The following is a 14,419-nucleotide window of genomic DNA, read 5'->3' on the forward strand; positions in this document are numbered from 1 at the left end:
TCTCAGGTAATCTGCCTGCCTTGACCTCCCAAAGTGCTGGAATTACAGGCATTAGTCACTGCACCAGGCCAGCTTTGTTGCACTTTCTCCAAACAGAATATGTTATTAACTTTGTAGCTAGTTGTGTAAGCATCTCTATAACAAAATGATTTCTACCTTTTCTTTTCTTTTTTTTTTTTTTGAGACGGAGTCTTGCTCTGTCGCCCAGGCTGCAGTGCAGTGGCACGATCTCCACTCATTGCAAGCTCCACCTCCTGGGTTCACGCCATTCTCCTGCCTCAGCCTCCAGAGTAGCTGGGACTACAGGCACCCGCCATCACACCTGGCTAATTTTTTGTAGAGACGGGGTTTCACCGTGTTAGCCAGGATGGTCTTGATCTCCTGACCTCGTGATCTGCCTGCCTCGGCCTCCCAAAGTGCTGTGATTACAGGTGTGAGCCACTGTGCCCGGCTTTTTTCTACAGAAATGTGACTTGATCTCTTTTAACCACAAAATTTATCCATATCATATGGGAAAATATTTTGCATTTATCCTGGAAAAATCCATTTTACTTGGTAAAGAAGCTACTGAATTTTTTTTTCTTTTTTTTTAAGATGGAGTCTCGCTCTGTCACCCAGGCTGGAGTGCAGGGGCACCTCAGTTCACTGCAACCTCTGCCTCCCAGGTTTAAGCGACTCTCCTGCCTCAGCCACCTGAGTAGCTGGGATTACAGGCACGCAGCACCATGCCCGGCTAAGTATTTTTAGTAGAGATGGGGTTTCACCATGTTGGCCAGGCTGGTCTTGAATGCTTGACTTCGTGATTCGTCCCCCTCGGCCTCCCGAAGTGCTGGGATTACAGCCACCCCGCCCGGCCCAGCCAATGTATTTCTTTTGAGTGGATGATTTTTTTTCTTTTTGGTGAATTATAAATATAACAACAAAATGAAAGAAAAATGAAATTTTAACAGATGTAAACAATAATATGCAAATTATGTTAAAATACCTTTGCAGTGAACTAAATAAGTGGATCAATGTAATCTGCGCAGTACATATACAACTTCTAAGAATACAAAGATGTTCAATAGCATAATTAAAATTTTAATTAAATTTGTATTAAACATTTTGTGAGTGATACATGAAAAGACAGTACTTTGTAGTGCTAAAACTGTAGTGCTAAAATAGGGGGATGGGTGGAACAGGTCTCCAGTGTCAGACTCCTTTAGTTTGCCTCCCACATTACTTACCTGCTGGATGTCCTTTGCTTAACCTCTTTGTTTCTGTTTCCTTAATTGCAAAATGGAAATAGTAGTAGAAACTACCTCATCGTTGTTGTGAGGATTAAATGAGTAAATACATACAAAGCATTTTGGACAGTGCCTACCTCAAATAGCTCAATGCTTCCTATTATCAGTAAACAAAAATTAGCTGGGCGTGGTGGCGTACATCTGTAATCCCAGCTACTCGGGAGGCTGAGGCAGGATAACTGCTTTAACCCGGGAGGTGGATGTTGCAGTGAGCCAAGATCGCACCACTGCACTGCAGCCTGGGCGACAGAGCAAAACTCTGTCTCGGAAAAAAATTAAGAAAAAAGAAAAAAGAAAATAAATCTGCACAGCCATCATCTTATTGATTCCCTATTAAAAACTCCTCACTGGCTGGGTGTGGTGGCTCACGCCTGTAATCCCAGCACTTTGGGAGGCTGAGGTGGGCAGATTGATTGCCTGAGGTCAGGAGTTCGAGACCAGTCTGGCCAACATCGTGAAACCCCCATCTCTACTAAAAACACAAAAAATTAGCCGGGCGGGTGGCGTGCGCCTGTAATCCCAGCTACTCAGGAGGCTGAGGCAGGGGAATTGCTTGAACCAGGGAGGTGGAGGTTGCAGTGAGCCGAGATTGCGCCACTACACTCCAGCCTGGATGACAGAGCAAGACTCCATCTCAAATACAAACAAACAAACAAAACTCATCACTATGTCCCTATCACTGACCAAAGGAAGTTACCCATTCTCAAAATAGTTTCTTCATCCATCGCCTCCAGTTTTGGCTGGCAATATCTCCCATACCAAACCGTTAACACCCAGATCCTTTTACACTACCAGTTTCATAGCAGGCATTAAAAAGTTAGTCATTTAACTTTTTTCACCAGGGACAAAAGTCCTTAAAACAGGAAAAAAACTGGAAAGGATTACAAATCACCATGTGAAGTTTAAGTATTAGAGCACCTAAAGAGGATTCACAAGATAAGTTGTCTGCAGGGCAACCACTCAGACGAATCCACCACCAAGAGAAGGTTTTTAGTCAAATATCCTTTTTTTTTTTTTTGAGACGGAGTTTTGCTCTCGGTTGCCCAGACGAGTACAGTGGCCTGGCGCGATCTCGGTTCACTGCAACCTCTGCCTCCCAGGTTCAAGCGATTCTCCTGCCTCAGCCTCCCAAGAAGCCGGGATTACAGGCATGTGCCACCACGCGCAGCTAATTTTGTATTTTTAGTAGAGACGGGGTTTTCGCCATGTTGGCCACGGCTGGTTTCGAACCCCTGACCACAGGTGATCCGCCGGCCTCGGCCTCCCAACGTGCTGGGATTACAGGCGGGAGCCACCGCGCCCTGCCTAAAATACCCATTTTAATTGCATTTCAATGACGTTACTCGGTCATTGACCTCTTACGCAAGGAGGGCGGGGTTAGGGAGACAGCTGGACTTCTTCCTCGCCCTCCCACCACTGGACTGGCTGGCGCAGGGAGTAGCCCTGCCCTTGGTCGATTTGGCATTTTTATTGGTCAATTTTTTTCTAGGAGGCTGGTCGTGTGTTGACTCCGCCCACTACATAGGCGGGGTCTCTCTGCCACAGGGGCTGGGATGGTGGGGGCTGCTGAAGGCGCCATCTTGGATTCCGCGGTCGCGGAGGCGGCGGTCAGGCGCCGCTTCTGGGGAGTGGCCTTTCTCTTCCCCTCCCTCCCGGTTCGGTGGCGGCGGCTCCTCCCACTGGGGGGGGGTGGCGCGGCGGCGGTGGCATCTACGGCCATGGCGGCGACTACTGCCAACCCCGGTGAGGAGACGGAGGACTGGGGCGCCTCTAAAGGGGAGGGGCTGAAGGGGCTGACAACTAAGGAGACCCAGGGCTGAGGGGACGCAGCTGGAGCTGAAGGCGCCGGGGCGGGGCGGGGCGGAGGCCGCGAGGGACGGTGGGGGAGCGGTGACCTGGGGAGGGGCTCGATCCTGGGGACTTGGGTAGACTCGAGGTGGAGGGAGCGAGGGGGCAGGTGGGAGTTGGGGCTCCCTCTCCTGACCTCCGTTGGAGCGGCGGCCAGTGGGGGCTGGCCCGCCCTCACTCCTCGGGCGGCTTCTGGTCTGTGGAGTGGTCCTCTTTTAACCCTCTGCCCGCTGGAGCCGCTTGATGCCGAATACTGTAGGCAGAGTGGCTCCGTTTACTTTAAGAGTAGTTTGGATTCATAAACCCTGGACCATATTGCTCTTTAGTTGAGGTGTTGCTTCCAAACATTTAAAGGTTTAGATTTTAATTTTAAAAATAAAAAATTGACGTTCTTTGATATATACGACGTTTCTTTAGGCTGTTACCTCCCACCCGCAACCCCCGTCCCCGGACTATACTTTGAAACTTACATCTTGTGTTAAGAGGGCCTGTCTTTGCCTGCTGAGGGCAGGGGTTTGTGTAATGGTTGTGGTTCCGGTCAGGTCTTTAGTCCACAGCCTCAGGTTTATATCTTGTTAGGCCTAGGTCGAGGCAGTTTCCAAACTCTTTCAGAAAAGTTTGATTCCACACCATTTCTCAATTTCAAAAAATAATCAAATATCAAAAAGATCTGGTCTGTTTTGTCTAAGAGATGGAATAGGGTGTAGTGCAGTTTTAGAGAGATCAGATCTTCAAATTACTAGTCCCACCCAGCCCTCTTTCCTCTATGTTACAGTTATTTCTCCTTAGAAGGTATTTCATTTTAGGGGCCTAGTTTATCTTGCAGACTTTGGTCATTCTTGCAAAATAAAGTCTATCCTTTTCCAAAAACCAATATATTTGATAGCCTTAAAAAGAAAGGGCCTTGAGGTGTGTGTGTGTGTTGCGGAGAATTTCTTGAAAATACAACAGTGGGAGTGATTACCCCCATCCCCACGTTGAAATTTAAATTAGATTTTTTTTTTCATGTTACTGAAAGGCAGTATTATTTTGCAATATCCAGATTTTGATGGGACAGTTGAATCACTGAAATTTCTTTTCTACCATGTTTCTGGGAACAGCTATTTTAAGAGATGATTAATTTGTCACATGTCATTATCTGTATTTAATTTTTAAAATTTTTTTTAAAGGAAAGAGAGGTAAAATTAATGGCAAAAATTACATTGCGGGAAGTGCTGAGTGATAGAATAAAACTATAAAACAGGAAAAATGCCATTATGGCAAACCTGACCTTGTAGTAATATAACCTATCTGTGAACTATGGAATAAATAAACAAGATTTTTAACTGATCACACATTGCAAAATACTTATATAACCCTAGTTAAATTGCAAAGCATTTCTCTTAAGAAGTCGCCTGAGTAAACAAGTTTTAGTTCGTATGTCAGGAGCTTTTTTCCAGCTGTGTGGGTGGGGTGGCTTTATTTTGTTTTGTTTTTTAAACAGCAGCAACCAGAATGACAGCCTCTTGACCATATTTTCATAAGTTGATCAATATCAGCTTAAATCTCAGCAGAAAATAGCATGTGTTTGTGTGTGTGTGTGTGTGCAGAATCCTTGTTAATGAAACAGCTTTGTTTACTATGCTTTGGCTGCTTGCTTCTGCAATTTTTAGATTTCCTTTTTCTTTTTCTTTTCCTTTCTCCTTTCCCCTCTCCCCTCTTTTTCTTTTGATGCAGGGTCTTGCTTCTTGCTCTGTCACCCGGTCTGGAGTATAGTGGCAAGATCACTGCTCACGGCATCTTCCACCTCTGGGGCTCAAGTGATCTTCTCATGATCAGCCTCCTGAATAGCTGGGACTACAGGTGCCTTGCCACCATGCCTGGTTAATTTTTAAATTTTTTTGTGGACAGATGCCTTGCTATGTTGCTCACGCTGATCTTGATCTCCTGGTCTCAAGCAAGCCTTGCCTCAGTCTCTCAAAGTTGGGCATACAGATGTGAGACACTCTGCTTGGCCAGATTTCTTTTTTGATGTTAAAAATTTCTTCCATCTCTTCTAACTTATCGATTCCATGTTCAGTTCAGTCAAATCAGAAGATATGTTTTCTTTTTTCTTTTCTCCCTTTGCACTTTTATATCAAGAGGAAGAGATCATAGATACATTGTGGATTTTTTTCAGTAGTCTATTGCATTTTGGGAAATGAGATTAATGAATGGAGGGACATTAGGTGGAAATGTACTGTGCTTAGTGAAAGTAAATGTTTTCAGGTCAGAATTCTTTGCTACACCGTCATACCTTCTTTCCTTAGAGCCATTTTAAGGACCAGGGACACCATGCCTATTTCTTTGAGTTTTTTCTACGTTGTATTTTTGCTGGAGTACTAATTTTTTTTTTTTTAACAATTCTTGTTAGTTTTGTCAAGACGATTTTAAAAAAATATTTCACTCTTTAAGCTTCACTTGGGTTAATCCTTTTAAAATATATTTATTTTATTTTGAGACAGGGTCTCGCTCTGTCTCCCAGACTGTAGTGCAGTGGTATAATCACAGCTCACTGCAACCTTGAACTCATGAGCTCAAGTGATCTTCCAGCCTCAGCCTCCTGAGTATCTGGGTCTGTAGACACACACCACCACACCTGGATACATTTTTTAACTTTTTGTAGAAATGGGATCTTGCTATGTTGCCCAGGCTGGTCGTGAACTCCTGGCCTCAAGCAATCCTCCCACCTCACCCTCCTAAGCTGCTGGAATTATAGGTGTGAGCCACTGATCCCGCCAAGTTAATTCTTAGGGTTAGTAATAGTGCTTAAACATGTTAATTGAGCTGGTGGCCCTGCAGTGTTTTTCAAGGGGACCAGGTTCTTCTGCATTTTTCACTGTGGTGCTGCATTAGAAGAAGAGCAAAATATGGTTGATACTCTCTAAGAGTTGTGTTGAAATAATAGTTCTACTGTGATTTTCTTGGTCAAATTGATAATTCTTCATGTTCTATCATTTTTCACTAGTTCTACTTATCACTGGCAAGTAGAACTCTGTGGGTGGGTGGTCCATGAGACTTTAGGCTATTTCTTTCTTGTCTATGGACTACTAACAGTTTTGAGGAACACATTTTTTTCCCCATAGGAGAGGGTCTTGCTCTGCCACCAAGGCTGGAGTGCAGTGACACAATCATGCCTCACTGCAGCCTTGACCTTCTGGGACCATGTCATCCTCCCACTTCAGCCTCCTGAGTAGGTGGGACCACAGGTGTGCACCACCATGGCTGGCTAATTTTAAATTTTTTTTAGAGACAGGGTCTTGCTGTGTTGCCCAGGCCCGTGTTTAACTCCTGGCCTTAAGTGATCTTCCTGTATTGGGCTCCCCCTAAGAGCTGGGATTACAGGCATGAGCCACCATGCCTAGCCAAGGTGGAACGCTTTTTAAATTGAATGTGTGATTTGTAATGCATTGGCTGAGGGAATAGTTGGGAGGAGATTAGGTATTTGATTTACAGTTCCAAATTCAAACTAGAGACGTTGAATTAGTTTGTAGTAAATGTAGGTTTTTTTCTCTCTTGATTCTGGTATTCTCATTAGCAGAGAATTCTTTTTGTGCTATTATGTATAAGTTACTGTGGATGGAGAATGTAGCAGAAGGAAAAGGGTAATACCGTTTGGGTTTGTAAGGCTGTCATTTAGGAAGAAAATTTTTTTAAGCTAATTTTCACCTACATAACTTACAGTTTTAACTGCATCAATTAACAAAATTCTTACCTGTTACCTTTATTTACCTTTTTCAGATATGGGAAAATAGGAATTCATACAGTGTAAAGTTAAGATGTCAAGATATTCTTTTATGGCCAGGTGTGGTGGCTCGTGCCTCTAATCCCTTTGGGAGGCCGAGGCAGGAAGATTGCTTGAGCCCAGGAATATGAGACCAGCCCGGACAACATGACAAAACCCCTTATCTGCAAAAAATACAAAAAATTATCCAGGCACTGTGGTGTACTTTTATAGTCCCAGCTACTTGGGAGGCTAAGATTGGAGTATCACCTGAGCCTGGCAAGTTGAGACTGCAGTGAGCTGTGATCATGCCACTGTACTCCAGCCTGGGTGTCACAGTGATACCCTGTCCCCCAACAAAAGAAAAAACTGTGTCACCCAGGCTGGAGTGCAATGGCGTGATCTCGGCTCACTGCAACCTCTGCCTCCTGGGTTCAAGCAGTTCTCCTGCCTCACCCGAGTAGCTGGGATTACAGGCACCTGCCACCACGTCGGCTAATTTTTTATTTGTAGTAGAGACGGGGTTTCTCCATGTTGGCCAGGCTGATCTCGAACTCCTGACCTCAGGTGATCCGCCCACCTCGGCCTCCCAAAGTGCTGGGATTACAGGCATGAGCCACTGCACCTGGCCACCATCTATTTTTAAGAATACTGCGTTGGCCGGGCGCGGTGGCTCATGCCTGTAATGCCAGCACTTTGGGAGGCCGAGGCGGGTGGATCACCTGAGGTCAGGAGTTTGAGACCAGCCTGACCAACACGGCAAAACCCCATCTCTTCTAAAATACAAAATTAGCCGGGCTTGGTGGCAGGTGCCTGTAATCCCAGCTACTCGGGAGGCTGAGGTGGGAGAATTGCTTGAACCTGGAAGGTGGTGGTTGCAGTGAGCCGAGATCATGCCACTGCTCTCCAGCCTGGGTGACAGAGCGAGACTCCATCTCAAAAAATAAATAAATAAATAACGAATGCTGCCTGATATGCCATAATGACTTTAGTAAGTAGACATCAGTGAATCTTCAGGTTGGAAATATGACAACGCCTATCATTTTACACTTAAGGAGACAAACCGAGGGAAAGGAGTGGATAATTAAGTTCCTTCTATATGCCAGGTTACACTTTCCTATTTTGTTGACTAATCTTTATGTCTAGTCTGTAGCAACTGTCTCCAACTTTTCACATAAATTCTTCAAATTAATGTCACTTTTCATAATTTTGTCAATGTATTTTCTTTCTTGTTTTAAAGTTTTTTTATTTTACATAGTGTCTGGGTCTCACTATATTGCCCAGGCTGGTCTCAAACTCCTGGGCTTGAGCAATCCTCCTGCCTCGGCCTCCCAGTGTGCCAGGGTTACAGGTGTTAGTCACCCTGCCAGGCCCATTTTATATTTTCCCTCCATGTTTTCATTGTAGTTGAATGGAGAAGTAAGTTTATGGATTCAGCAGTATACTTAGGGCTGGACGTGGTGGCTCATACCTGTAATCCTAGCACTTTGGGAGACTGATGTGGGTGGATTGCTTGAGCCCAAAAGTTTGAGACCAGCCTGGGCAATGTGGTGAAACGCCATCTGTACAAAAAAATACAAAAAATTAGCAGGGTGTGGTGGCATCACCTGTAGTCCCAGCTACGCGGGAGACTGAGATGGGAGGATGACCTGAGCCTGGGAGGTCGAGGCTGCAGTGAGCCGTGATTGTGCCACTGCACTCCAGTCTGGGTGACTGGGAGACAGCTGAGACCCTGTCTCAAAAAACAAAACAAAACCAGCATACTTAGGATGTAAGTTCCATGAGAGCAGAACTTTTGCTTTCCTTGTTTACCAGAGTACTGCAGTGCTTACAGTGGGTGCCTAGTATATTGGATTAGAGTTCAATATATGTTTGTTGAATAAAAATGAATGTAAAACCCACTGTTAATATGAAATACCTTTGAAGGGATAAGACTAAGCCATTGACATCATGAATTTGTACGAACTATAATAATATCTAATATTTATTAGTAATATGTACCAACTGTTCTCATTTAATTTTTTTTTTTTTTTTTTTTTTTTGAGGCGGAGTCTCGCTCTGTCGCCCGGACTGGAGTGCAGTGGCCAGATCTCAGCTCACTGCAAGCTCCGCCTCCCGGGTTTACGCCATTCTCCTGCCTCAGCCTCCCAAGTAGCTGGGACTACAGGCGCCCGCCACCTCACCCGGCTAGTTTTTTTTTGTATTTTTAGTAGAGACGGGGTTTCACTGTGTTAGCCAGGATGGTCTCCATCTCCTGACCTCGTGATCCGCCCGTCTCGGCCTCCCAAAGTGCTGGGATTACAGGCTTGAGCCACCGCGCCCGGCCCTCATTTAATTTTTATGACAATTGTATTAGGTAAGTATTATTATCCTTGTTTTACAGATGAGGAAACTAAGGCACAGAGAGTGAATATGTAACTTGTCTGAAGTCACATAGCTACTAGAACGTAGAGACAGAATTTTATTGTTGGCAGTCCATCTACACAGTCATCATTCTTAATCTCTAAGTTACGATTTTTTCCATTGTGACTTAGAGTCATCTTCCTACTGAAATGTAGTACAATGGGTATCTTTTGAAAAGGAGGTAAGTGGAGTATTGTCTTTTTTGCAGATGAAAAGGGTGAAATACCACATTAGATAGCCTGGGGGCAAGGTATTGCTTGGTTGGATAACCAAGTTCAAGGTGCTGAAAAAAGGAGCTAGAAGAGTAGTTTCCAGGCTGAGTGTGGTGGCTTACACCTGTAATCTCAGCACTTTGAGAGGCCAGGCTGAGAGGATTGTTTAAGCCCAGAAGTTGAAGACCAGCCTGAGCAATATAGTGAGACTTTGTCTCCACAAAAATATGTATATAAAAAATTAGCTAGATGTGGTGGTGGATGCCTATAGTCCCAACTACTTGGGAGGCTGAGGTGGTGGGAGGATCTCTGAGCTTGCTAGGTCAAGGCTGCAGTGAGCCATGATCACGCCACTGGACTCTAGTCTGGGTGACAGAGTGAGCCCCTGTCTCTAGGGAAAAAAAAAAAAGAGTAGTTTCTTAAAAACTTTTTTGTAACATTCTATATTTGTTTTGTTTTGTTTTGTTTTTTTGAGACGGATTGTCCCTGTCACCCAGGCTGGAGTGCAGTGGTGCGATCTCAGCTCGCTGCAAGCTCCGCCTCCCAGGTTCATGCCATTCTCCTGCCTCAGCCTCCCAAGTAGCTGAGACTACAGGCATCTGCCACCACGCCCCGCTAATTTTTTTTTTTTTGAGACGGAGTCTTGCTCTGTTGCCCAGGCTGGAGTGCAGTGGCGTGATCGCTTCTCACTGGAAGCTCCGCTTCCCGGGTTTTACGCCATTCTCCTGCCTCAGCCTCCTGAGTAGCTGGGACTATAGGCACCCGCCACCGCGCCCGGCTAGTTTTTTGTATTTTTTAATAGAGACGGAGTTTCACCATGTTAGCCAGGATGGTCTCAATCTCCTGACCTCGTGATCCGCCCGCTTCAGCCTCCCAAAGTGCTGGGATTACAGGCGTGAGCCACTGTGCCCGGCCTAACATTCTGTATTTCTTTCTTCTAGTTCTGTGTTTCAATTCTTTAAATACTTTTAAGGTTTTTTTTTTTGAGACAAGGTCCTGTTGTGTCAGCCAGGCTGGAGTGCAATAGCATGACCATAGTTTGCTGCAACACCTCCAATTGCTAGGCCCAAGTGATTCTGCCTCCTCAGTTTCCTGAGTAGTTGGGACTGTAGGCATGCACCATCATGCCTAGCTAATTTTTTAATTTTGTAGAGACAGGATCTTGCGATGTTGCCCAGGCTGGTCTTGAACTACTGTCCTCGAGTGATCCTCCTGCTATTGGCCTCCCAGATTGCTGGGATTACAGGCATGAATCATTATGCACTGCAGCTTTTAGGGTTGTTGTTAGAATCCTCTCCAAGTTCTTGATACTACACGATTGAGCCTCTCCTAGAAACTAGATTTCAGAGACACTGTGTTGCTTGGTCTTTATCACTGATTGTTCCTTCTTTGTCCTTTTTGCTTGTTTTTCTGCTTGTTTCTTTTTTTTGTTCAGTATGCTTCTACTTTTCTCTTCTCATGCTTGAGGCGAGAACTGTTTTTTGAGACAGGGTCTTGCTATGTTGCCCAAGTTGGTCTTGAACTCCTGAGCTCAAATGATCCTCCTGCCTCGGCTTCCCGAGTAGCTGGGATTACAAGTGTACACCACAGTACCCAGTTTGGGGCTAAAACTAAATAGTAAACCAGGCAGTTTCCTTCATTTCTTCCCATTTGGCCACCTACCTGCCTTCCTAGCTGCTTGCCTTCCTACTTCAATTTGACATTCACTTGGTACCTGCCATAATCCCCTTCCCTTTGTATTAGTCCATTCTCACACTGCTATAAAGAACTACCAGAGACTGGGTAATTTATGCAGAAAAGAGGTTTAATTGACGAGCAGTTTTGCAGACTGTGTGGGAGGCATGGCTGGGGAGGCCTCAGGAAACTTGGAATCATGGCGGAAGGCTAAGGGGAAGCAAGCATGTCTTCACATGGCTGGCAGGATAGAGGGAGAGAAGGGGAAGGTGCTACACACTTTCAAACAACCAGATCTCTTGAGAACTCTATCATAAGAGAGCACTAGGAGGATGATGCTAACCCATTAGAAACCATCCCATGATCCAATAACCTCCCACCAGGCTGCACCTTCAACACTGGGGATTACAGTTTGACATGATATTTGGGTGGAGACACATAGAGCCAAACCATATCACCCTTCATTTATCTTTTATGTATAAAAGACTCCGAAAATTTCATTCCTGGCTTCTCACATAAACTGCTTTCCTATATTTTTATCTATTTAAAAGATCTCTCTGTTTCTCTTTTTTTTTTTTTTAAGTTGAGACAAGGTTTTACTATGTTGCCCAGGCTGGTCTTGAAATCCTAGACTCAAGCATTCCTCCCACTTCAGCCACCTGAGTAGCTGGACTACAGATGTGTGCCATTGTGCCTGGCTGCATCTCTGTTTGAGTAGTTTTTTTTTTTTTTTTATTTATAGAAACGAGGGCTCACTGTATTGCCCAGACTGGTCTTGAACTGCTGAGCTCAAGTAGTCCAATGCCTTGGTCTCCCTAGTAGCTGGGATTGTAGGTGTATGACACCATGCCCGGCTCTATTTCAGTAATCTTTCTTTTTTGTTTTAAAGACAGAATCTTTCTGTGTTACCCAGGCTGGAGTGCAGTGGTGCGATCTTGGCTCACTGCAGTCTCTGCCTCCTAGGTTCAAATGATTTTTGTGCCTCAGTATCTCGAGTAGCTGGGACTACAGTGTGCCACCACGCCTGGCTAATTTTTTGTATCTTTAGTAGAGATGGGGTTTCACCATGTTGGCCAGGCTGGTCTCGAACTCCTGTCCTCAAGTGATCCACCCGCCTTGGCCTCCCAAAGTGCTGGGATTACAAGTGTGAGCCATTGCACCCAGCCTCTATTTGAATAATCTTTAACATCCTATATATGTATGTACTCACCAGTATTTCCTTCAAATCTGCTGTCTTTCCTACCTTTCGGTATCTTTCATGACTATCACAATTCAGTTTTTCATTTCCCCAGTCTGAGGAACTATAAGTGTTTGGATTTTACTTTTTATGTGTTTATCTGGGTTATTACCTCTTCTCAGGTCTTTTGCCAAATACATACATACATAAAAATTATTTAAATCAAAACTATACATGCATATTTTAATATTTAAAGACTTAGTTTTATAATGTTTGTTACAAAAATATTATAGGGGAGTCCTCTGCTCCCTTTCTCTCATTTCCTTCGCTCCAGTGGCATCATTTTTATTTCTTTTAACATAATTCTTTGTTTCTGTTTAAATAAAATGTCCCAGTGAAAGACATTAGTTTCCAGATCAAAGGGGCCATGCACACATCAAGGCCCATTATGCTGAAATTTCAGCATCAGATAGAAAGAGAATATCCTATAAGCTTCAGAGAGAATAAAATTATTCACATTCAGAAGATTCAGGAATCAGATTGGTCTTTTTTCTCAGTAGTCATGCTGAAAAGTAGAAGACCTTGGAACAGGCTGGGTGTGGTGGCTCACGCCTATATTCCCAACATTTTGGGAGGCTGAGGCGAGTGGATCACCTGAGGTCAGGAGTTTGAGACCAGCCTGGCCAACATGGTGAAACCCCATCCCTACAAAAATACAAAAATTAGCTGGGCATGATGGTGCATGCTGGTAGTACCAACTGCTTGGGAGGGTGAGGCAGGAGAATTGGTTGAACCTGGGAAGCGGAGGTTGCAGTGAGCCGAGATCACGTCACTGCACACCAGCCTGGGTGAAAGAGCAAAGACACTGTCTCAAAAAAGAAAAAAAAAAAAGACTTTGGAGCAATGCCTTCAAAATTCTGAGGGAAAATAAGTTCTAATTTAGAATTCCATACCTGGGCAAACTATCAATTAGTGAAATAGAAGAAATATTTTCATACCTCCAAGGCATTTCTTACGCCGTTTCAGGAATCCACTAGAAAATAGGCTCCACCAGTAGGAGAGAGTAAACCAAGAAAGTGGAGATACGAAATATAGGAAATAGGCAGTATAACACAGAAGAAAAATGAAGCATGTAGTATACATACGTTGGTGTTAGTTTTCCTGTTTTCAATATGGCTCCCTCACTTTCACCTTTACCTGGTGTTCACTAGACTGTAAGACCTTTGATTTATACTCTCCAGAGAGTAAATCTGTCTTTTGGCAGAATGGGGAGGGGTAGTTGCCTTGGTTAGAAGGAATAGAGAAAAGGATCTAGGAATCCATCTCTATAGTAAACAGATGCTGAACTAATTCTCCTTATTTTCACTTCATTCACCCTACCCTGCATACCCAGAGTTACCTGGACTCATCAGCTTCTGAGACTTTGGGGGAATTCCATAGTGTAAATTAAGTTGGTTTTGTACTTTTTCCCTTGTCACTTTAGGATTTAGTTTTTGTCCATCTCCCAAGGCAATAGTCCATTTTATCTCTAGTTTCAAAAAAATTATTGCTCTTCCTTTCCATCCTTGTGGTTTTGTCTTGTGTAAAATTTTTTCTCTTTTAAAAAAATTTTCCTGTGTATGAGTGAGGAGAGAAGAGAGTAGAAATAGATAGATACATTTAATTCACTATCCTTAGAAGTTGCATAGTTTAAAATTTTAAAAGTAACTACCTTTTCGTCATGCCATCCTCATTTAGGCCTTTATCACTTTGTTTTTGATTAATCTTGTCTTCCTACTTCTATTACTTCAAACTTTAAATCTGTCAGATTGCCGGGCGCGGTGGCTCAAGCCTGTAATCCCAGCACTTTGGGAGGCCGAGACGGGTGGATCACGAGGTCAGGAGATCGAGACCATCCTGGCTAACACGGTGAAACCCCGTCTCTACTAAAAACTACAAAAAACTAGCCGGGCGACGTGGTGGCGCCTGTAGTCCCAGCTACTCGGGAGGCTGAGACAGGAGAATGGCGTGAACCCGGGAGGCGGAGCTTGCAGTGAGCTGAGATCCGGCCACAGCACTCCAGCCTGGGTGACAGAGC

General features: G+C 44.3%; 1 protein-coding gene across 4 annotated transcripts in view; it reads left to right on the top strand.

The window, feature by feature from the left end:
- The first annotated feature begins 2,812 nt into the window (after positions 1-2,812).
- ARNT (aryl hydrocarbon receptor nuclear translocator) overlaps positions 2,813-14,419 on the top strand; it is a 66,674-nt gene continuing 55,067 nt past the window's right edge. For 2 of the 4 annotated variants that reach the window (XM_017877773.1, XM_017877775.1), the window contains exon 1: positions 2,813-3,029. In XM_017877773.1, coding sequence (XP_017733262.1) covers positions 2,840-3,029 — 190 coding nt within the window. In that variant the 5' untranslated portion in view covers positions 2,813-2,839. The remainder of the gene's footprint in view (positions 3,030-14,419) is intronic. The other 2 variants (XM_017877774.1, XM_017877776.1) reach the window with 1 other exon arrangement.

The sequence above is a fragment of the Rhinopithecus bieti genome, unplaced genomic scaffold (genome assembly GCF_001698545.2).
Source record: "Rhinopithecus bieti isolate Rb0 unplaced genomic scaffold, ASM169854v2 scaffold_10548, whole genome shotgun sequence".
NCBI lineage: Eukaryota > Metazoa > Chordata > Mammalia > Primates > Cercopithecidae > Rhinopithecus > Rhinopithecus bieti.